The sequence below is a fragment of the Euprymna scolopes genome, chromosome 19, assembly GCF_053919585.1.
Source record: "Euprymna scolopes isolate OS-2025 chromosome 19, ASM5391958v1, whole genome shotgun sequence".
Lineage (NCBI taxonomy): Eukaryota > Metazoa > Mollusca > Cephalopoda > Sepiida > Sepiolidae > Euprymna > Euprymna scolopes.
In genome coordinates this window covers 131,730,892-131,753,600 of record NC_136500.1, presented here as the reverse complement: position 1 = coordinate 131,753,600, position 22,709 = coordinate 131,730,892, and the positions used below count along the sequence as shown (strand labels likewise).

Genomic DNA, 22,709 nt, shown 5'->3' with positions numbered 1-22,709 from the left:
TTCCAAAATCGACCTGCCCTACTGACACAAATGGTCCATGTTCCTCCCTGCCCTTACTATTGTCATGTTCTGCAGGGGGTTTGCAGGAAGTGATGAAACTTGCAGTTTATTAAAAATGCTGACCCATTTATAGGGTCAGAATTTTTCCTTACCAGACAGCTTAGTGCGATGTGTCTTACTTTCCTGCGGTAGTGGCGCGGTATGGGTTTCCACTCGTCTGTCCTTTGGTAGGTGAGTGATCAAATCAGGTTACTCGGGGACTTTTTCCTTAGGTTGGAAAGTCCGTATACATTATTTTCTGGACCTGATCTCAAGTTTGGGGCATCTTCTATAGGTTTGTGTGGGTTTCACTTTCGAATTAATTCATAGATCTATTTCTGCATTGCTTATGTGTTAAGACATATTTATCGCCAAGGGTTTCAATTTCGTATGCTACGGTGATTTGCCTCTCATCTCGGAACATCAGGGACGCACCTCTAAAATTCGTCCACTAAGATCATCTGCTGGAGTCTGCTATAATCTGAGTCCGCACCTTTAGCTAAACTCCACCTATTAAAATAAGTCTCCTTTTGACGGAAGAATTTGATATATGTCTGGCTTCCTTCCTTCTGATATGACACACCTTAGTGTATATGTCTCAGTTATTTCATTGTAACTTCCTTTCAGTGCTGTCTGTAGGAGGATTGACCACACTTCCTTGGGCCACTTCAAACTTCAGCTATCTTTTTGAAGTGCTGAATGTCCACGTCTGTTTGCCTCATGGAACACTGGTACGAGCCGGACATGTTTCGTGATGTCAAACTCCTCTTTCCTTTCCTTAAACACGGCTTCGTCAACTATAAAATTATCAATGGGGTGCTTTTTCACTATCCTAACTAATTGGGTTCTCCGCATGCCTGGCCTTGTCTAACTCGTAGTGTCTTGCTATTGATAGTATACTGTCTTTCCTCAATTTACATAGCTCCTCAAATGAAGGAAACTCTAGGAACGTTTGTACACCTGACATTTGAAACTATATAGTCTTTTTTATTTCACCCTGTTCTCATTCACCTAACGTGTCTTTGGAAAATATTTTCCGAATTGGGAGCCCCCAAATTTGTTACGCCTCGGAATATACTGGGAGTGGCATGAGACTGATAGATGTAACAAAGTATAAAATAAAAATTTAAAACCAATAGGAATGGAGAGAGAATGGGATACTTCTTGTCAGGATACATAGAGAGTGCACGTGGCCATGGAACACAGAAATAAGACAAATGCAGAAATTAAATTTTAGAACCTTTAATTATAGATAAAACTTATACTAGCTGAAAAAAGGTCAAGAAATAAAAAAAAACTGGAACATGCAAAGCAAAACAACAAAACGAACGAATTGAGCACAAAACATCGTCTGTATTAAACATAAGTAAATAAAATGTTTGCGATATCAGAGTCACTAGTCAGCATAGGGAGAGAGAGAAATATGGTAAAAGAAGTAGCTTACAATTCACTGCTATGTCATTTTATCATCTGCGGTTGTCGTAGCATTATTAAGCGTCCCTCCTGCATATTTTGTGGCTTTTTATTCTTCTCGGCCACAAACTTTCAGCTATGTATATTATACAACAAACATGTTTCAATCATGTTCTTGTGTAGTTATTCTGTCGCTGAGACCGATGCATTGTACACTTGACCTCGTCGCTAGTCTGCTCCCAACTGTACTGACATGCAGAAGTTAAAGTGTAATGTGAACCGACATCTTGCTGCCCAAATCCCTACATAGTACCCCAGTAGTTGTTGCCCCTGATAGTAGCCCTCTACACCAAAGTGGCAATGTGCCTTGTTTGGGGTGAAAATGTAATAAAAAAAATAAAAAAATTAACTAAGAACAAAAATCCTTTCAGTTTTATCAGCTGCCCATGTCTAAAGGAAGGGGAGAAGCTTCATCATGAGGGCGCACTTTTACTATTGTCTTGGTAGGAGAAGAGATAGTGTTCATTTTACTTGGGTTTTTACAAGCCTAGTTCTCTTGAGCTGGCCTATCCTCTCGCACCAGCCTGCCTATATCCCGTCACTCTCCCATATGCAAACTCCTTTGCTGACAACAGATAAAATGCAATATAAAAACAAAACAAAAAATTAATAAATACACGTAACATGTGCTTGGCTTTTAATTGTTCAATTAAAACTTTTACCGTTTTCTATAATTACATAACAAGAATGCTCTTTTAGAGATAGACGCCGTTTCTTTATTAGCTACTATCTGTTGTCTAAAAAATGTTTTTTCGTAAGATTTTTACTAGGCCATTTTCTACTACAAAAGACAAAATTTGTATATATTTTCTAAGAATATGTCAGTTTTAAACAATTATTGAGTTCCTCATATTGTGTTTTATTCTTGGCTTTCACTCTATTATAGCAAAAGTCATTTGGAATATGCGGGAGAATGTGGACTTCTCCATTATGGAGGTAAAGCATGATTACGTTGACACACCAGTTCTCGTCAGATCACCAAAGTTAAGCACCGTTGAGCCTGGTTAGTACCAGATGGGTGACCAGTTGATAATTCTAGGCGCTGTATGTGCTTTCTGCTAATCTCGGCATTATTTGCGGAGATTCTGAACCTCCATTTGCCACTGGTATTTAACAATGTCGACTCAGGAGAGGTGTGGTTGGTGATTGTGCAACTCTTGCCACAAAAATTTCATGCACAGGCACCCATACCATAACATACCTTACCATAGTCTGTCAATCACGAGTTCTTTCAGTTCTGTTTCCTGTTATATTGCCTTTTATGGCAATAGTTATTTGAAATAGTTCATGATTTTTTTCTTTTTTATTGTAATAAATCTTAGAATTCTCAATGCTGAGAACATATTTTGAAAGAATGTGGCTATTATTGTGTTTTTTTTTTCATATGTATCACTAAACTCAATTTATGAGAACAAGAATATTTACATACTGTGTAAGAATATGGCTTTTCCTTTTTTGTTTTATTTTACTTCAGTCGAAGTTCTCAGAAATCAAGGGGCCCACAATCTGGGGCTAACACTTGAAGTCTATATGAATACATAGATATTCGAATGTTCCATTAAAGTTCTTTATCTCTCAAGCACTGAGTTAGTCTCTTTTTTTTTTCATTTTTCTTAAACTTTTTTTTCTAGGGGGTGGGACATCCAACCAGATGTCTGACATTTACTCCTATTTTAGTGAGTCCAACCAAGAGATCTTTTCAGGATTCTAGCCGTCCCTTTCAGTGCAATCGTTTGTATTTCACTTGCACTTGGTTCACCGGGTATGCTTGCTATGTACTTTTAAATGTTCTTTTTCATAAGCCCAGTTGCTCCTATAATGACTGGTATAATTGAAACGTCTTTTAGTTTCCAATTTCGTTTCATATCATACATAAGTCCTTGATACTTTGTTATTCCCCCCCAGTATGAGTTCTCATATGAGTCACTAACGATGATTTTTCTGAACAAGAAAATCCACAGGCTTCACAAAAATGTTTTTTCTCTTTTTATTTTAATTTTACTTTTTGTTAGTTTGAAGAGATCAAGGGGCTCCCTCCTGAGAGTTCTCATGTCTTATTAACTTTGATTTTTCAGAAAAACAATATCAACACACTTCACAAAATGTGGCTTTCCCCCTTTTTTTTTAAGTTTTCTTCCTTCGACGATTGTAACGCTGGGTATGGGGCAGCCAAATCAGCTGCCAACATTGCCCTGCTTTTTATTGAAACCAACCGAGAGCCCTTTTTAGTATCCTCGTTGTGTGAGTTCTCATATGTGTCACTAAATATGATTTTTTTCAAACAAGAATATCCACACACTTTACAAGAATGTGGCTTTTCACTTTTTGGTTTTATTTTACTTCAGCCGAAGTTCTCAGAAATCAAGTGACCCACTACCTGGGGCTAACACTTGATTTCTATATGAGATACATAAATATTCGAATATTCTATTAAATTTCTTTATCTCTTAAACACTGATCCCAATTTGATTTTTCATATGTATCACTAAATCGTATTTTTCTGAACAGGAATATCCACAAACTTCACAATAATGTGGCTTTTCCCTTTTTTGATTTATTTAACTTCAGTAAGTTTTAAGAGACCAAGGGCTCCCTCTTGGAGCTAGCACTTGATTCTGTTATGATTTAAATTTATATCCGAAGGCTCTTTTAAGAATAGATGCTGTTCTCTTTGTGGCTGCTTTCTGTATTTAGTTACAGCTTGGTCTTCCAGGGATTCTAAGTATTTCTGAAGACTCTTTTTTATTAAGCCAGTTGCTCCTATCACAACCGGTATAATGTTTATTTATTTCAAAGACCATGTCATCTTTAGATAATTTTTTAGGTCCTGATATTTTGTTATCTTTTCCCGTTCAGCTCTATTAAGGCCAAAATCATTTGTTGAAAGAATAACCGCAGTTCTTTCGGGGTTGTTCCATATCTGGCTTGATGGGCTTGTCTTTTATGTATCTGCCTGCCTGTATGTCTTTGTAATAGAATACAGTCACTTTTCCGTTTGATATTATCGGTGGTGGTTCATGTTCCCAGATGTTCTATGATCTGTCACGTTGCATCTCTCCACAGATCTTCTAATCGAGGTATTTACATGCTTTGTTGTGGCGGACAGTGCAAAGACCATATGCCAATAAGATTGGGCATCCAGATATTAGGTGGCTTGAGTTCTCAATCGTTGACTGGCAAAAGCTGCATTGATCATTTGCTTGTAGGCCAGCCATTATTTAAGTCCATTTGTAAGTAAGCTCTGATCTTGACTGGCTACAATGCGTCTTCATTAAATGGAAGTCTCCGCTCTGGAGTCATTGAAGAGAAGCATCCCCATCTATAAATTACTGGTTAAGCTACCACAGGAACTTTCCGGCTCTTTTATGTTGTTCCAATCATTGTTTTCCTGTGTCTATCTCGATTTCCGTGTATTTCTTTTCTTTTTTTTTTTTTTTTTGCAATCTGTGTTGCTGGTTCATCATATACCTCGGCAGTATTTTCCAGTATAACACCCCCAAAGTTTTCAGCAAGCTTTGTGATTAAGGTTTGTTGGGGTAGACGTTCATGGTGGTTCCTCACTATTTCTATTGTCATATCTGTTGAGCTTTTGATATACTGCCCCATGGTAGCTCGATATTCATGGTTTATTTCAGTAAGACCAAGGGCACCTCATTTCATGATAGGTATATCCTGTCCATACATTGGTTTCAGTATATTATTTCATGTAAGGTTAGGAGTGTCCGGGTTTTGCATCTATTGGTATTGCATTTAGGTTAGTCAATAATACTAATACGCAACCCATATGAGATGACAGGGATTGTAATCTGATTTATCGCAGTTATTTTGTTTTGGGGGCTTAATTCAGAGTTGAGTATCTTTTTAAAGTTGTACCATGTATTCTTGCTCCCCTTTATGCCTTTTTCTCATGGTCCACAGTTATATTTTCCTCTATACCAAAGTATTTGTATGTAGCATTCTCACCTATATCTTCAATAAAGCCATTGTTGAACTGAAGATGGTCAAATGTTGTCTCTGTATATCCGAGGGCTCTTTTAAGAATAGATGCTGTTTCCTTTATAGTTGCTATATGTATTTTGTTGGAGGCATTAAACTGAAGATGTTCCGATGCTGTCTTCTTTCACTTTTTATTGTCCATTTAGCACATTGGCCAAATCCAAACTCGATGTAGACTTTCCCTGTGAAAGATTTCTATCAGGGAGATAGGGTGTTTTCTGTCTCTGCATAGATTTTGAGATCGTTTATAAAGAGCATTCATAATGGTTTACTCTTATTTTTTTCTGCCTCTTCTAAGATTTTTTCCAGCAGCACCTTTTTAAGGAGTTGCGTAATGGCTAAATTGTAAGGCAGAAAAGCAATGATGACAGGCTATCTCCTTGGAAGAAAGCTCGCTGTCCTTATGCTCTCATGGACAGTATACATCTCAAAATATTGCAGAATCTGAGAGACACACTGTCAAATGCTCTTTTGTGGTCGATCCAGGCTATTGATAAGTTTCTTTGGTGGTTTTTGCAGTCCTCAAGAAGTGTTTTATTTAGGAGTTGATCTCGTGTACCAAGTGTATTTCTAGTACACCCCTTTTGCTCTTTCTCAAGGTAATAACCATCGGTCAGGTGTTGGTAGAGAGGGCCTGTGCATATTCTTGTCAGCCCCTTGTATGTGGTTGAGTGGCAACAGATAGGCCTGTATTTATTGGGCAAATAAGTTACTTGGCTACTGGGTATCAGAGTCGTTTTGCCAATAATTAGCCATTTTATTGAGTCTTCCTCACAAGAGACAACTCTATTAAATGCCTGGGCTAGTGATCATGAAGTGTCGTGAGCTTTTTCAGACAGAAATTTTTTATCTTTTCAATTTCTGGGTTTTTAAAGTTGCTGAAATGTTTGATCTTTTGAAGGGAATACTCTGTTTTAAGTTTATTCCCTTTTTTAAATATTTTTCCTGGGCTTTTATCTATATATATAAAAGCGAAAATGTGTGTATGTATGTTTGTATGTGTGTTTGTGTGTCCGCTAAAAACTTTCGACAGACACGACGAAAATTCACAAACTCGGTATCATATTGAAGCTCCATCCTTCGCTCGAAAAAGATCGAAAAATTAGCCAAAAGCGCTCATTTTTTTCACCCCGAAATCGACAATTTTCGACAGGGGGGGGGTCAACAAAAATGGTCCTCTAGTAACGAAGACCGGTTCTACGCATGCGTGAGATGACGTCATGACCTGATTTACTTTAAATAGTTGAAAAACTAACTAAATTTAATCTACGTCACGTTAGGTCAGTTGGTTAGCACATTGGTTCATTATCTAAATGTTTTGGGTTCGAATCGTGGTGTAAGACGTCTTCTTTTTTTTCAATTTTTTTATTTAAATATTGGACCGGTGTTATTTAAGGCATTTTTCACAATGTTCGTTTTTCTGTGTTTTTTTTTTACTTCGCTTATCCACTCCCCCCGACCACATACCCAAAAACACCTGGGTACCCACCGATTTTTTAAATTTTAATATCGGAAAAGGCTTATTTTACCCATTTTTCACGTGTTTGTTTTTCTGTTTTTTTTGTTTTGTTTTTTCGATTTTCACATTTAACATCATTCATTTGCCTTAAGTTAGTTTTTTTTGTTTCTTTTTCGATTTTTTGATTACACCCCCCCCCCCGCTTAACTTTTAACATTGTTTTCTTTTTTTACTTCTCTTATAACAATGCTTATGTCGTCGTCATCGTAACGCTCGACAACTTCCGTGTGGACTCCTGTCAATTTGGTTCTTACTTTAATAAATTCAAACATCTTTCAGTAACTCATTCTGGCTGGCTGATTTTATTTTCAAACTTCGCCTCAGGGCTTCAAGTTCAATCCTACCAACTTTTAACCCCCCCCCCCGGTTTCTTTTTTATTTAACACCACACACACCTCCAAACACCCGGACAACGCCGGGTACCCCTGCTAGTATAACAGAAAACGTTAATTTGTTCTCCCTGTTTGTGTAAATTTCCTTGTGCCTCTTTGACCAAAGTTAACCTTTGCCTCATCAAGAGCCTTTAATTCTATCACATCTTTGATGAGATAGAATTAAAGTTATTCTTCTGTGAAACGATCGAAACAAAGTTTTTGATTGTTGTCCCTGATACTTTTCTTTGGGTAATCGAGAAGATCTTGCCATTTGTGTTATTCAGTGATCATATACTTCGGCAGTATTCTTTAGTGTGGCACCTCTAAATTTTTAACAAGCTTTGTGATTGAGGTTTTTGGGGCAAGTATTTATAGTGATCTCTCACTTTTTTATTATCATATCTGTTGAACCCTTTATGTACTGCCCCATGCTTACTATGGTGGCTCAGTATGCATGGTTTATTTCAGTGATGCCAAGGCTACCTTTTTACATGGTAAGTATATTTGGGTTATGCATTTGTTTCGGTACATTATTTCATGTAATGGTAGTAATTTCCATCTTTTAGTATCTAACCTATTGATATTAGATCTCACTTTTATCATTTTACTTTGGTGTTTTATGACATTAAGGGACTCCATCCTAGTTCTAACACTTGATTTCATTGAGATTAGGATTTATATCTAAGGGCTCTTGTTATAATACTTGCTGTTCCCTTTATGGCTGCTATATGTATTTTGTTACAGTTCAGCTCAAGAGATTATGCGTTCTCATATGCTTTACTAAATTTGATTTTTGAGAACTAGAATATCCACACACTCCACAAGAATGTGGCTTTTCTCCAGTGTGAGTTCTTAGATGTTTAACTAACGCTGATTTTACAGAACAAGAATATCCACAAACTGCACAAGAATGAGGCTTTTCCCCAGTGTGAGTTCTTATATGTTTAACTAAATCTGATTTTACAGAACAAGAATACCCACAAACTTCACAAGAATGAGGCTTTTCCCCAGTGTGAGTTCTCACATGTTGCACTAACCTTGATTTTTCAGAACAAGAATATCCACAAAATTCACAAGAATGAGGTTTTTCGCCAGTGTGAGTTTTCATATGTGTCAATAACGTTGATTTTTGAGAATAAGAATAACCACATACTTCACAAGAATGAGGCTTCTCTCCAGTGTGAGTTTTCGTATGTGTCACTAATCTTGACTTTTGAGAACAAGAATAATCACACATTTCACAAGAATGTGGCTTTTCACCAGTGTGAGTTCTTAGATGTTTTACTAATGCTGATTTTTCAGAACATGCATATCCACAGACTTCACAAAAATGAGGCTTTTCTCCAGTATGAGTTCTTATATGTTTTACTAAATCTGATTTTTTAGAACAAGAATATCTACACATTTCACAAGAATGTGGCTTTTCCCCAGTGTGAGTTCTCATGTGTTTCACTAATGTTGATTTTTCTGAACAAGAATATCCACATACTTCACAAGTATGTGGCTTTTCTCCAGTGTGAGTTCTTATATGCATCAGTAAATTTGACTTTCGTGAACAAGAATATCCACAAACTTCACAAGAATGTGGCTTTTCCCCAGTGTGAGTTCTCATATGTATTACTAACGTTGATTTTTGAGAACAAGAATAACCACATATTTCACAAAAATGTGGCTTTTCTCCAGTGTGAGTTCGCATATGCTTCACTAAGTTTGATTTTTGAGAACAAGAATAACCACAAACTTCACAAGAATGTGGCTTTTCGCCAGTATGAGTTCTCATGTGTTTCACTAACGTTGACTTTTTAGAACAAGTATATTTACACTCATCGCAAGAATGGGGGTTTTCTACAATGTTAGTTCTCATATGCCTCGCTGACGTTGATTTTTGAGAACTAGAATATCCACACACTTCAAAAAAATTTGTCTTTTCCACACTTTGTACCTGCATTTTTACAATTGATCTGGAAACAGAATTGATTTGAAAACAGAAACGCTACTTTTCAAGTGTAAAGCATTTATCTGGTGTTTATTCATTAAGTGATATTTTTTACTGGTTTCTTGTCCTTTAAAAAATATTATCTTTTCAAAAGTCACATACCCTTTTGCAATTTGTGATTCAATCTTTTGAACATTAAACACACGTATTACAAAATTTACTCTGATCTTCGATATTGCACAAAAGTATAAAAATCTTCCCACAAATTGTTTTCCCTTACTTTTTTAATCTTTTAAGAAAACGATGATCCATTTACATTCACTAAGTAGGTTCAAGCAGGAACATCTGTAAAAAAATGAAATTCAATATTTTTAATAGTGGCATTGACTTAGTATTTTGTTTGTTTAGTGTTATTAATATTATTGAATTGAACTCATAACCTCTAGATAAGTTATATTAAAAAGTCATATGAGAGACACTAGAAAAATTAGCAAATATTTTTTAACTTAACACAGAACCAGTTGATACAGGTGTTTCTCAGTATATACTCTAGATAATAATTCTCTGAAGTTAAAACGTGTGCCGCTTATACATACATATACATACAAGTCTTAATATTAGTCATTTTATAATAACAGAAAAGTTCCATAGGTTCATCAAAAAAATTTTTCACTACATACAATTGTTTCTTCCCTCCTCAATCATGCTATCCATTCACGTGTAATCAACTTTTTCTTCACCATATTCTCTCTGCTTCAATTTTTGCTATCAAGTAAGATCTTTGAGTTACTTGCAGTTTCATCAAATACTTTTGTATGCAAAATCCGATCCCGCATTTTGCTTAATCCTACACTCTGATGAGAAAGAAAAGTATTTCTTCGAAACCCCGCGGATTAATGACTATCCACTTATTCAGTGTTTCCTTTTCAAATTAAATATGTGTTTAACTCTTGTTCAAAGTGTTTTTTAACATATTTTTTACTAGTTACTCTTATATATATATATATATATATATATATATATATATATATATATAGTCAGACTTTTCATCTAGAAAACAACTTTAGGTTAAGGCTCCTAAAATGTAAACGAGAATTGCCTGCAAGGGATCGTGGCATAATGGATAGAGTATTTGGTAACATTTAGTTATAAATTTACACCTATTGAAAGGTTGAAGTCTCAGTGTGGGAGACATTCAAAATTATAATAAGAGTAAAAATATATATATATAAAATTTTAAAAAATATATCTACAATTTCTTAAAAGAGATTAATTTCATTGCCCAAAATGTTATTACTTTGGTTTGCAAAACTGTTATAATGTTCAATGGATGAATATGTGAATTTATAAAAATAAATATTGACATATTCTTAAAAGGGGTTACTTTAGTGTCCAAAAAATCTTTTATTTGGTTGGAAAAACTACTTTAATGTTCTTGACGTTTTAGTTTTTTAAACTATATTTTTGTGTTTTCCGCTCATATATTACTCAATTTGTCAATCCTATTCTTTAAATCTACAGTTTGTTTGAAAAATAGATCCCTTTACCCCAATGTATGTGAATATTAAACCAAAGACACCTTCAATTTGCCATAGACAAAAACTACTGGAATATTCTATATTTTTTACTTTTTATTTAATTATATATTTTCATTTTTTATATTCCTCAATTTTTTAATTCTACAGTTAGTTTGACCATATACCCACAATTCATTTGAATATTATATATATAATGTTACAATATTTTTGCACTACAATGGGATATGATCCCACACAGTCAGGAGATTCTATTTATAAACGATGCTGCTAGGAACTGACGAATCAAATTAATTCACGTTCTGCCAGAAACCAATCAGAAACCAGAATTGCTCCATAAATATTAAACTTTTCTGTAGCAATTTCGCATATGCTATCTTTGTGTCAACACATGAAGAATCTTTTGCTTTGTGGATTCCAACTCAAGAACTGTCTACTGCGAACCAGTCACCTCCCAGGACTTGTGTAGAAAAACGAACCATCAGAAATTATTCTGAAACTAAACATGGCTTACACTTCTAGATATATTTGTAGCTAAAGAAATATATATATATATCTATATATATATATATATATATATATATATATATATATATATATATAAAAATCATTTTTTTAATAACACAAAATTTCCATAGGTTCATCAAAAAGTTTTTACGGTATACAATTGTTTCTGCTTTTCTCAAGTAAACACATTTACATATCAATAGACGAGTATGTAAAATTATAGAATAAATATAGAGAACATTTTCTTAAAAAGAGAAGACCCTTCTTTACCTTATATGTGCTGCCGTGTTGCACTAGCTTACATACATTTGCCATCTATCAGTGGGGTTACTATCTTTAAGAGTATATCTGAGAAAATTGACCACATCCTGTCTGCTCATCCTTCGGCTAACATTCACATTTGCGGTGACTTGAATGTCTATAATTTGGAATGGCTGCCCCCACTCAAATAAGACCGATGACGAGGGGAGGTTCTGTCATGATTTTGCCATTGCCTATGACCTCACTCAGATTATTCACGAACCCACCCGTGTGCCCGATACTACCAGTCAGTATGCAAGCCTTCTAGACATTTTCCTCTTCCTCACAACTTCCCCTGAGCTAGGTTCATATTCCGTTCTATCTCCTCTGGGATCCTTCGACCAGTCCGTTGTCACAGTTAAGATAAAAATGAAAGTAATAAGTCTTCAGACGTACCTCTCCACCGTACTGTATATCGATACTCTATGGCTGACTGGGATAGCTTCTGTACATTCATATCTGATCTACCTCTGCATTCCATGGTTAAAAAGGATGTATCCTCTATGGTATCAGACCTGACTGAATGGTTAATTGTAGGCATAGACCGATTCATACCATCTAAAAAATTCCAACAAAAACCTAATAGCCAGCTATGGTTCTCCCCAGAATGTGCTACTGCCATCGCGCACAGAAATCACTTTTTCCATAGCTACCAACGTAATAGATGTACTAGGACTAAAGCTGCTTTCAGGGCTGCGAGCAACCAGTGTAAAAGAGTAATAAAAAATGCAAGATAGCTATATGCAAACAGGATCCTGAACAGAAGTGTGCGTTCTATCCCAAGCATCATCAATGGACTTGAGGTCATCTTGTCAGCATCAGACAAGGCCAAACTATTTGCAAAGAACTTTGCAGTTAATTCTACCCTATATGACAAAGGCCAACAATTCCCTGCATTTCTTCATATAACAGACAACACGCTATGCAACATACAAATATCTTTGCATGAGGTCGCCAAGCTAATCAAGAACCTTGATTCCAGTAAAGCAACTGGCCCTGACGGCATTCCAGTTATAGTGCTGAAAAAGCTCCAACCACAATTTGCCCCCATACTTACAAAACTGTTTAAGCGTTGCCTTAAAGAGAAGTGCTTTCCAACACCCTGAAAAACCTCATCAGTATGCCTTGTATTTAAGAATTAATGTGAAAAGTCATCTCCCTTTCAATACAGACCAATAAGTCTCCTGTGTGTCATGAGTAAGTTGTTGGAATCCATATTAAATAAAGAAGTAATCAACCACCTCAGCAGAAACAACCTTCTTAGTGACATGCAATATGGTTTCCGTTCTGCTAGATATACAGCAAATGTGCTAACGGTTATATCACATAGAATTAGTGAATCTTGACAAAGGTTTCCTTTCTAGGGCAATTGCTCTTGACATATCGAAGGCCTTCAATAAGGTATGGCATATAGGCCTACTTCACAAGATTTCCAGCTATGGAATCACTGGTAATGTTTTCTCATTCATTAAATCATTTCTCTACGATAGGTTCATAAGAGTAGTGGCTGATGTGCAGAAATCAGAGGCCCACAGTATTAATGCTGGAGTCCCTCAGGGGTCCATCCTGAGCCCAACTGTTTTCCTGATCTTCATCAATGATCTCCCAAAACACATAATTAAATCATTCGTTGACATCTATGCTGATGACACGACCATCTATGGCAACACATTAAAGGCCATAAATGACAAAGTTCTCTCTAATTCTCTCTCTTCTGATCTTGCGCACATGGTACAGTGAGGGAAGAGGTGGCTGGTTACTTTTAATGCATCCAAAACCAAGCTTCTATCTCTACATCATCAACGCTCTGATACCCATCTGGCATCAATTGAAATGGATGGCTCTCGTCTTGAGTAGGCTCCATGTTTTGACAAGCTTTTGGGTTTGACCTTTACTCCTGATCTGAAATGGAACACGTACATCAGGTCTGTCGCCAAGGACGCTGGGAAAATGGTAGGATCCTTCTACCGTTCCAGAAGATATCTCACTGCTGATGCAATTCTCTCTCTGTATAAAAGCCAAGTACGTCCAAGGACGGAGTACTGCTGCCACATCTGGGCAGGAGCTGCTAGAAACAGCCTATCCTGCCTTGACAGAGTACAAAATAGACTTCGTAGCTTAGTGGGTGATGCCCTTTTCTCTTCCCTGCAGCCTCTTTCCCACAGAAGAGACGTTGCGAGCCTGTCTTTGTTTTATCGTTATTTCCATGGAAAAGGCTCGTCTGAGCTCTAATCTCTCGTCCACCTTCACCAATCTTTCACAAGAAACACCCATCTGGCTAAAACTACTGTCAATAATTTTCCCCACTCTTTATCTGTGCCTAAATCCAAATGTAGATTCCATGAGCAGAGCTTCTTTCTCAGAAGTGCACGACTGTGGAACTCTCTTCTGTTTGCCTGTTTCCCACCTGACTACAACTTGGACGTCTTCAAGTCCAACATAAACAAATTCCTGACAAACCGCCCTCTTAAGTAAGACACTCTATCAAATCTCCAATACTAATGATTACTACAATAGCATCTCATTGATCACTGTACACACAATAACCCTTCTCCCTGAGTGGCCTCCGGGCCTTGATAAGTGGTGACCTCCATGTAAAAAAAGAAAAAAGGAAAATATAATGTCATTTTAATCTTAAAATAAATGGCAAGCAAAACTGTGTGGTGGAATAGACACTTGACAGGAAGGAAATTATTTTTAAAACTGAAACTCCTTATGACGATAAGGCACAGCAGCTTGTATTGCTGCTGTGGTAGAAAGATAAATGCCCACTAAACATTTGCGGTGCTCACTATCCTCGGTTATAGAGATGGTGAATGTAAATAGCAACAATCGAAACTTTTCTGAGAAAATACAGACAAAGAATTAAATTTCCTAAAGTTGAAACATTAGAGATGACGTGATGTAACAAGTTTTTGACAATAGTTTTGAGGATTTTGTTTGAGGTTAATGGCTATGTTACATTTAGATTTGGAGAGGGCAAATTTATTTTTTACTTATCTATTTTATTTTTTGTCATATTTCAAATAAAGAATCCTCCTACCAATCATGATAAAGTTAATACTTAGAAAACCATTCTTAATATAGGGAAGGGGGTCCTTGTCTACTAATGTGTACTTTTACTTAACTATTTAATAAACAAAAACAGCATTTTGAAGTATGGACCAAAAAAACGAAAAAGTGGTAGAAAAACAAAATATAACAAACACATGTTATCAAAAGCAAGACAAGTAACTCTTCTGACTACCTGGAAGAGTTTTGTTTTTAACTTATTTTGAAGCGTTTATTTACATTGAAAAAGTAATGCTGCCAAATATATTAGAACAAGACTGAACTAGTTAAATTGGGGAGTTCCAATAACCACTCAAAATAAAAAGTTAGAAAAAATGCGGGTATAAAACAACCCAATATATGTCACAGTGACTTGTAAATTGTTTGGTCAAAGTTCAGAATAGTTAACCACATGGGAGCTCTGCACCTCCCCCCCCCCCCAAATAAAAAACGTGAGTAAGCAAAAACATATATGACAACCTGCTCCTTTTGGCCCTGTCACAGACTTCATAGCCTAGTAAGGAATGCCCTTTTTCTCTTCCCTGCAACCTCTTTCTCATGGAAGAGACATTGCAAACATGTCTCTGTTTTATCATTATTTTCATGGCGCCTGAGCTCCAATCTATGAGCTCCCTCCCCAAACATTCACGAAAAACACTCACTTGGCTGTACACACTATCAATAATTTCCCCCACTCTTTATCTGCACTTAAACCTAAACATAGCTTCCATGAACAAAGCTTCTTTCTAAGAACTGCTCACCTGTGGAACATTCACCTGCTTTCCAACTGACAACAATATGGCTGCCTTCAAGTCCAATGTAAACACGTTCTTGATAAGCCATTCCCCTCAAGTAATCCAATTCACCAAATTTACACTTCTAACGATTACTATGATATTGTCCTTTTGATCACTGTACACTCTTTAACCCTTATGCTCGAGTGACCTCTGAACCTTGATAAGTGGTGATTTCTTTGTACAAAATAAAAAAGACTACATATCTTGTTGATTCCTTACTAGCCATGAAGTGAGTGCTCATTTTACATTAAATTTATATAAGAAAATGACCCCTTGGTCTAATATCTTAAATATTTATTATATCTTTTCCATTCTTTCTTTGCTGACAACTTTTAAAAGTCTGTTGAAACGTAATAGCCTCAAAAAGTAGATTTGGAATTTTTTAGGCGGTAATCTATGCTGGGCTTGATTATAAAGATTTAAGAATTTTTTTTTGGTTTTGCTAACCGGTGATGGCCAATAAATGGGTGTTCATTTTATATAAACTTTATAAAAGAAAGAGATCCCCATTCTAAAATGTAAAAAATTGGATAAAATACTAAAACATCAAAAATCTAGCGACATAATAGGTAGACAAAAAAGACTTAAAAATGTAAAAAAAAAAAAAATTAAATATCAAAAAGGCAGTTTTTATGCTTAGTTGTCTCACAATTTAACCAACTTCGAATTAGTTGGTGTAACGGATGAAGAACCGTCCCGGTGGGAGTAAAAACCAGTGTAAAGCAAAACAGTTCCACCATTAGATAATGATGGATTGCAAGTTTTAGTAAAAAAAAAATGTGGTGTATGTTTTACAATACACAGATTCGAAAAAGTGGTCAAAAAACAAAAATATAACAAATAAATGTTACCAAAGGCAAGATAAATTACTCTTCTACCTATCTGGAAAAGTTTTAATGGTTTTACTCACGTTAAAACCTGTAATCGGTTCGAAAATCATAGTGTTTATCAGTATATTTTAAAAAGAAAAATGGTGGCATGCTCGCTGTTGAACACCACAAGTCTGAGAAAATGAGTTCAAACGAACAAATTATACAAAATACTGTTAGAAACTCACCGAATATATGTCTGGCTATGTAACGGTAACATATATTAGCAAGTTTTTAACAGTATTTTGTATATTTTTTATTTAAACTCGTCTTCCCAAACTTAGCGTGTTCAACAGCGGGCATGCCGCCATTTGCATTTTTCAAATATATCGGGAAACACGTTTTTCGAGCCGAATAAACATGTTACATTCAATATAAACACTAAAAAATGATCCAGTTTAATAGTAAAGTAAATTATCTCCCTTTGATAACATTTATTTGTTACATATTTGTTTTTTGACAACTTTTTCGAATCTATGTGTACAGTAAGACAAACCCGAAATATGTAATAAGGTTACGGTATTGATCAAATTTTTATTTAGAAAATAGGTTTTATAAAAATAAGTAATAATAAAAAAAAAATGTTATTATTTAACAGTTGTTTTTTTTAGTTTTAAATTTTGTTTTAGTATTATAAAAAAAAATATTATGAAATATTTATTATTTAAAAAAATAGAAAAAAATGGTGTTTTTGTTATTGTCTCGTTTTTTTCAGTTTTTATTTTACAAAAATAGATAATATTTGATTATTTTTTTTGCATAAAATAAAATGTTTACAGTTTTTTCACTATTTAAAATTTTGTTTTTAGTTTATAAAAATATATTAAAAAAATCAATAAATATATTTTATTCTAATCATGCAAAACAATAATCAAATATTATTCATTTTTGTAGAATATATTTTCTACTCTCACTGGGACTGCTCTTCTATTATGTCACAAAAACGCCATTAAAAACGTGATATAAAAAATTGAATAATTTGACCTATTTTTCGAAGCTTATAACTACTTAAAAAATGTAATTGAAACCCTATGTTTTTTTTTCAATTAAAGGAGCAAAGACCAAATTTTATAAAAATAACATGTTTAATAACAAATTATGCAATATTTCTTTTTTAAATTGTTTTTTTTTTAAGATTTTTAAAAAATACAACAAATTTTACTTGCGTCGATAAAGTATATGTATGTATCAATTCCAAAAAATCACTTACCTATAAAAAATACTATTCAATGGGTACTTCCATTCTTCATTAAGAATTTATCCGTATTTATATTTCGTATTCCATGTCCTTTTTAAATAATATACTTTTTATGCTAGTATTAAAAAAATCTTGCGACTTCAGCTCGTAACAATTAGAAAACAGGGGAGATAACTGTCTCCCTTTCTTAGTGTTATTAACTATGGTGGCCTGTAAGCGACAGAATTAGTGTCTATTTCATTGCTGGCTGTAAACAAAAGTTAGTAGATATGGGCCACATTAGTTGAACAATAGTCCCATTTCACTTATCAGTTTTTGCCGATAAAAAAAAAAAACAGTCGACAAAATTTTCATTTTTTTTTATTCTCTTAAAGAAATACATGAGTTTTTGATTTAATATATTTTATTTCTTTTTTATGGAGTGAATTTTTTTTTAAATATCTAAAAAAAAAAATTGAATAAAATAGAAATAATTTTCGTAATTAAAAGAAACTTTCTGTGCAATATAGCAAGATTATAAGGTTTAAAAAAATCAACGTGGTGTAAAAAAAAAGGGTTTTAAACTTTAGACTTTACAGGTAAATTTGCAAATATGTGTACTTTTTCGCTTTAAATTAGCTTATTTTATTTACTGATCTTTTATCTTCAATTTGTGATATATAAATTTGAGGTGAGAAAATTAATTATTTTCATTTGAATAGACATTTCAAAATGGGGGGAGTGAATTTTTCAAAACAACCGGTTTATTGGAAAGAGCATAAAATTTCAGATTGAACCTGAAAATATCGTAAAAGTTGAACCAATAGAAAAATTTTGATAGATTTTTAAAGTGAAAAAAATTGAAAAACATTTAACTCGTAAAATTCAATCGATTTCATTGCGTAAACAAAATTGCTGCATGAACGCGTGCAGGCACTTTGTAAACACTGTTTTTTAAAAAATAATATTTCTATTATTTTTTAAACAACTTTAATAGTTTATTGTGGAAGTATATTCCATCGCAGTTTTGTGTTGAGGTTGTCAAAAATTCCCCCAAATTTCTGATACTGCTGTAAACTTTATTTGTACTTTTAAAAAACTTTCACATGGGTAAAAATAGACTTTATCGATCTTTTATAATATAATTTTTTTTTATTTATTTAACCAAAAGTTGTTTCTTTTTGTACATGTCTCATGTATTTTAATCAAGCATCGTAAAAAAGATATTCAATACCTGAGTGACAAATGGAAAAAAAAAGCATCTCGAAAAGAAAAGAAAAAAACTTTATTTATTTATTTATTATTGTAAATCTCATTTCCAAAAAAGGCGATTCGAAAAATCTTTATTAAAAAAAAAAACGGGGACGATTTTTGAGCATATATTTTGGTTAAATAAATTTTAAAATGTGTAATGAAATTCAAAAAACAGAAACAAAAAAAAAAATCTCTTCTATTTTATAAAAAAAAAAAAAAAAAAAAAAAAAAAAAAAACTAACAGTGACGTTTAACTTAAAAGTTTTAAGTTAAAACATTGCCGGGGACGATTTTTTCGCATACACCGCCATGTTCACAGTCTCGCAGAACAACATGGATGGCAAAGTAAAGCAAAGCCCAATATATTTTATTAGATTGCAATACAAATGAACGTTTTTCTTTTATGTTTCCGATTATTTTAAATGTGATTTAGGTACTTCTACAGTTTATCGCCGAAAATAGAAACGACATTTTTCGGGCACCTGTCGTTAAAATCAGAGGGAGAAATTAGGGTGCTACTGCAGAGAGTGATCCGCGCTATTTTGTAAATGGTATTTCCATGTTTAATTAAAATTTTATATGTTTTTTTTAATTCAATTGTAAGCTTAAAGTATAGAATAGGTACAAACCACCCTCCCCTCCCCATGGTAAGAATGGCTTTTTAAATAATAAAATTATTATTTCAGCACGGATCCGGATCACTCTCAGCATGGAGTACCAAAATTAGTATTTTAAATTATGACCGAATTCGGAAATAAATAACAAAAAAAAAAAAAATACAAAATTGTTTTATTAAAGTTATATTTTCTTACGCAGACTTTTCAGTAAATGTCTTTACAATTATATTTTGATGAATTTTTATACGATAAATGTTTTTGTTTTCAAATAATGCTCACCCAGTTTAAATAACTATGAATACGTCATTTTTATTTTCTGTTTTTAATAATAAAAAAAATATATACGTTTCATGAAAAACTTTTCCGTTTTCATTAATTAAATGGAAATCGGATATATGTTCTCTTTCATTTTATTTACTTTTTTTTTTTTTTTTTTTTTCATAGTTCTTTCCGGAAGTAATTAATAACTAGTTTAATTTTTTTTAATTATTTATTTACTACTTACTTCGGTCATATTTTAAAATACTGATTTCTCCCTCTGATTCTAATAACGGGTGCCCTCCAAAAACACGGCGTCTCCATTTTCGGCCATAAACTGTAAAAGTACCGTGATTTAATGGAATTCTTTTTGAAGTGTAAAAAAATAAAATAAAATAAAATAAAAATTTACCTTTCATTCCAGGAATTCAATGCGAACAAATAATTAAAAACAAACAATGATTTTGTTTCTTTTGTGTGAAAAACAGAAAATCTGCTTTGTTTGTTGATACAACTTTTGTTATGTATGTCCAAGTAATTAAGAAATAAAATATATGAAAATATAAAAGAATCAAAATTAAAAGATAAAAACACGATTTAAACGTGAAATTATTTAAAGAGAAAATCAACTTCTAAAAACAAGCAATGAATTTGTTATTGTAGAAGGTGTAATCATTATTTTGTTCCTCGTGTAAAAAATGTCCGTTCATTCGTGTTCGATCTGACAGGCTCAACGAAAGGAGAAACGATCATCTACATGCGATATTCGTTTTCAGCATACCTGAAACTAATAAAAGTAATTTTAAAAGGTGAGTGTTTAATTTGAATGTTTTTTTTAATTTATTTTATTTACCACAATTTTCTTTAAATGATAACTTTTATAGGTTTTTAACTAAGCTGTAGATGAAATTTTGCAGAGACAAGTAGTTATTGAGATATAAAAAAAAAAAAAAAAAAAAATGATCAATTCTTTGGACGGGGAGCAGTGGCGTGCCAGTCTCAGAAAAGTGGATTTTTGGTGGACCTGAACGAGATTTCTCACCCCCTAAAAATCCGCGTTTTTCACCTTTTTTCTAAGTTTTTTTTTTTTTTTTTTTTTCCGGCGATTATCATAAATTACAGACTTAAGTATGATGTTGTACAAAAATAAATTAAATGACTAAGAGGAAGGTGTTCTAATTATGTGACACATCGGTAAAGAAATGGACCGTAAGTCAGGGAGCAATGGAGTAGAACTTTATAATGAGAAAGTGAACCCCTTTCTTAAAATTCATTAATTTTTTTTTTTTTTTTTTTTTCAAAATTTTTTTCAGTAGATCTGTAATCTATAATAATCGTCAAAAAAAAAGTTTTAAAACAATTGTAAAACACGCATTTTTAGGGGGTGGGCACTCTCGTACAGGTTTTCCCCGCTAGGTGGCAGGGGTGAAAGAGAAGGGGGAGTCTCAGAAAAGTGCATTTTGTTTTCGCTAGATGGCAGTGTCGGTCATTGATAAGAAGATTTGTTTATGGCGCGCATAAAAAAGATGGCCGCCAAAGAATACAATGTATAATACAGTTTTTTATATCTCAATAACTATTTATTTGCGCAAAATTTCAATGCGATTTTCATATTCAGCATTCGAAAATCTATCTAAATCATCATTTAAAAAAAAAATTGTGGAGGTGGACCTAATGTAAAAATTGTCCAATTTGACAATTATATATTATACAGCAAATCTTTTGGTTTTCAATTGCATTACACGGACAGCGCCATTGTTAGGGGCTGATATCCCTAATTTCTTCAAGGCCAAACAACACGGAAAATAAATAACAAACAAGATAATTTGGTAAATTTTTACATTATCAGCCCCTAACAATGGCGCCGTCCATGTAATGCAACAGTGTCATATCTTTTTATGGTACTTGTGCATAATTTGAACCAGACGTAACACAGTGTCCGATCGGCTTTGCCTGGAACGTAACGACAACAGGCGAGTGTCGCTGAGCGCCGCCCATTGCCAAAAGTGTAACAAACACTTCACTTCACTTAGGTGTATCAGAATTTTGGGGGAATTTTTGACACCCCTAAACAAAACTGCGACTAAAATATGAAAAAAAAATCGTAATTTCTCTTTAAAAAGTGGGTTGTTTATTTTCTGTACAGAATATGCTTCCAAAATAAACTATTAAAGTTGTTTAAAAAATAGAAATATTTTTATTTAAAAAAAACAAAAAAAACAGTGTTTACAAAGTGCCGGTGCGCCTTCATACAGCCATTTTTTTATGTAATGAAATCAATTGAATTTTACGAGTTAATTTTTTCAATTTTTAAATTTAAAAATCTATCAAAATTTTTCTATTGGTTAATTTTTTACGCTATTTTCAAGGTCAATGTGAAATTTTATGCTCTTTCCAATAAAGTGAATGTAATATGTTAGACAAAGGTTTTTTTTGTTTAAATTCACCCCCCCCCTATTTTGAAATGTATATTAAAATTTTAATAATTAATTTATGTACCAAAGTTTTATGTATCACAAATTGAAGATAAAAGATCAATAAATAATATATTGTAAATTAAAACAAAAAAGAAGTGTTATTTTAAATTTACCTGTAAAGTCCAAAGTTTCAAACCACGTTGTTTTCTTTTTAATTGGAAGCTTATGTTCTGCTTATATTGTCCAGTAAGTAATAGACGATGACGACAATTTTTTCTATTTCATTCAATGTTTTGTTTTTTTTAGATATTTAAAAAAAATTCACTCGACAAAAAAGAATGAAAATATAATAAATCAAAAATTTATGTATTTCTTCGAGAAAAGAAAAAAAAATTCCATGAGTGTTTGTTTTGTTTTTTTTACAGGCAAAATCTTAGAAGTAAAATTTGACTATTTTAAAACTATGGGAACACATATTCTTCACGAACATGGCTAGACGACTAACGCGAACGTGTGGTTTTTACTTCCCTCATGCGCATCCGTAGTTCAAAACAATAAAAAAACTACTTCCAGTTTGGGATAAAAACGTA

The 22,709-nt window shown here is 33.5% G+C and overlaps 1 protein-coding gene across 1 annotated transcript; it reads right to left on the bottom strand.

The window, feature by feature from the left end:
- Positions 1-1,317: 1,317 nt before the first annotated feature.
- On the bottom strand, positions 1,318-20,981 carry LOC145239984 (uncharacterized). The gene is made up of 2 exons (XM_080103565.1): positions 20,115-20,981; positions 1,318-9,682 (listed from the first exon to the last, which is right to left on the bottom strand). Exon 2 carries the CDS (start codon positions 9,347-9,349, stop codon positions 8,147-8,149), a length of 1,203 nt encoding a protein of 400 aa, XP_079959691.1. The 5' UTR covers positions 9,350-9,682; positions 20,115-20,981; the 3' UTR covers positions 1,318-8,146.
- Between the last annotated feature and the right edge of the window lie 1,728 nt (positions 20,982-22,709).

What these genes read in the sequence shown, in the direction of transcription:
- LOC145239984 (XM_080103565.1), bottom strand. Translation starts at nt 9,349, where the DNA reads ATGCAGGTACAAAGTGTGGAAAAGACAAATTTTTTTGAAGTGTGTGGA.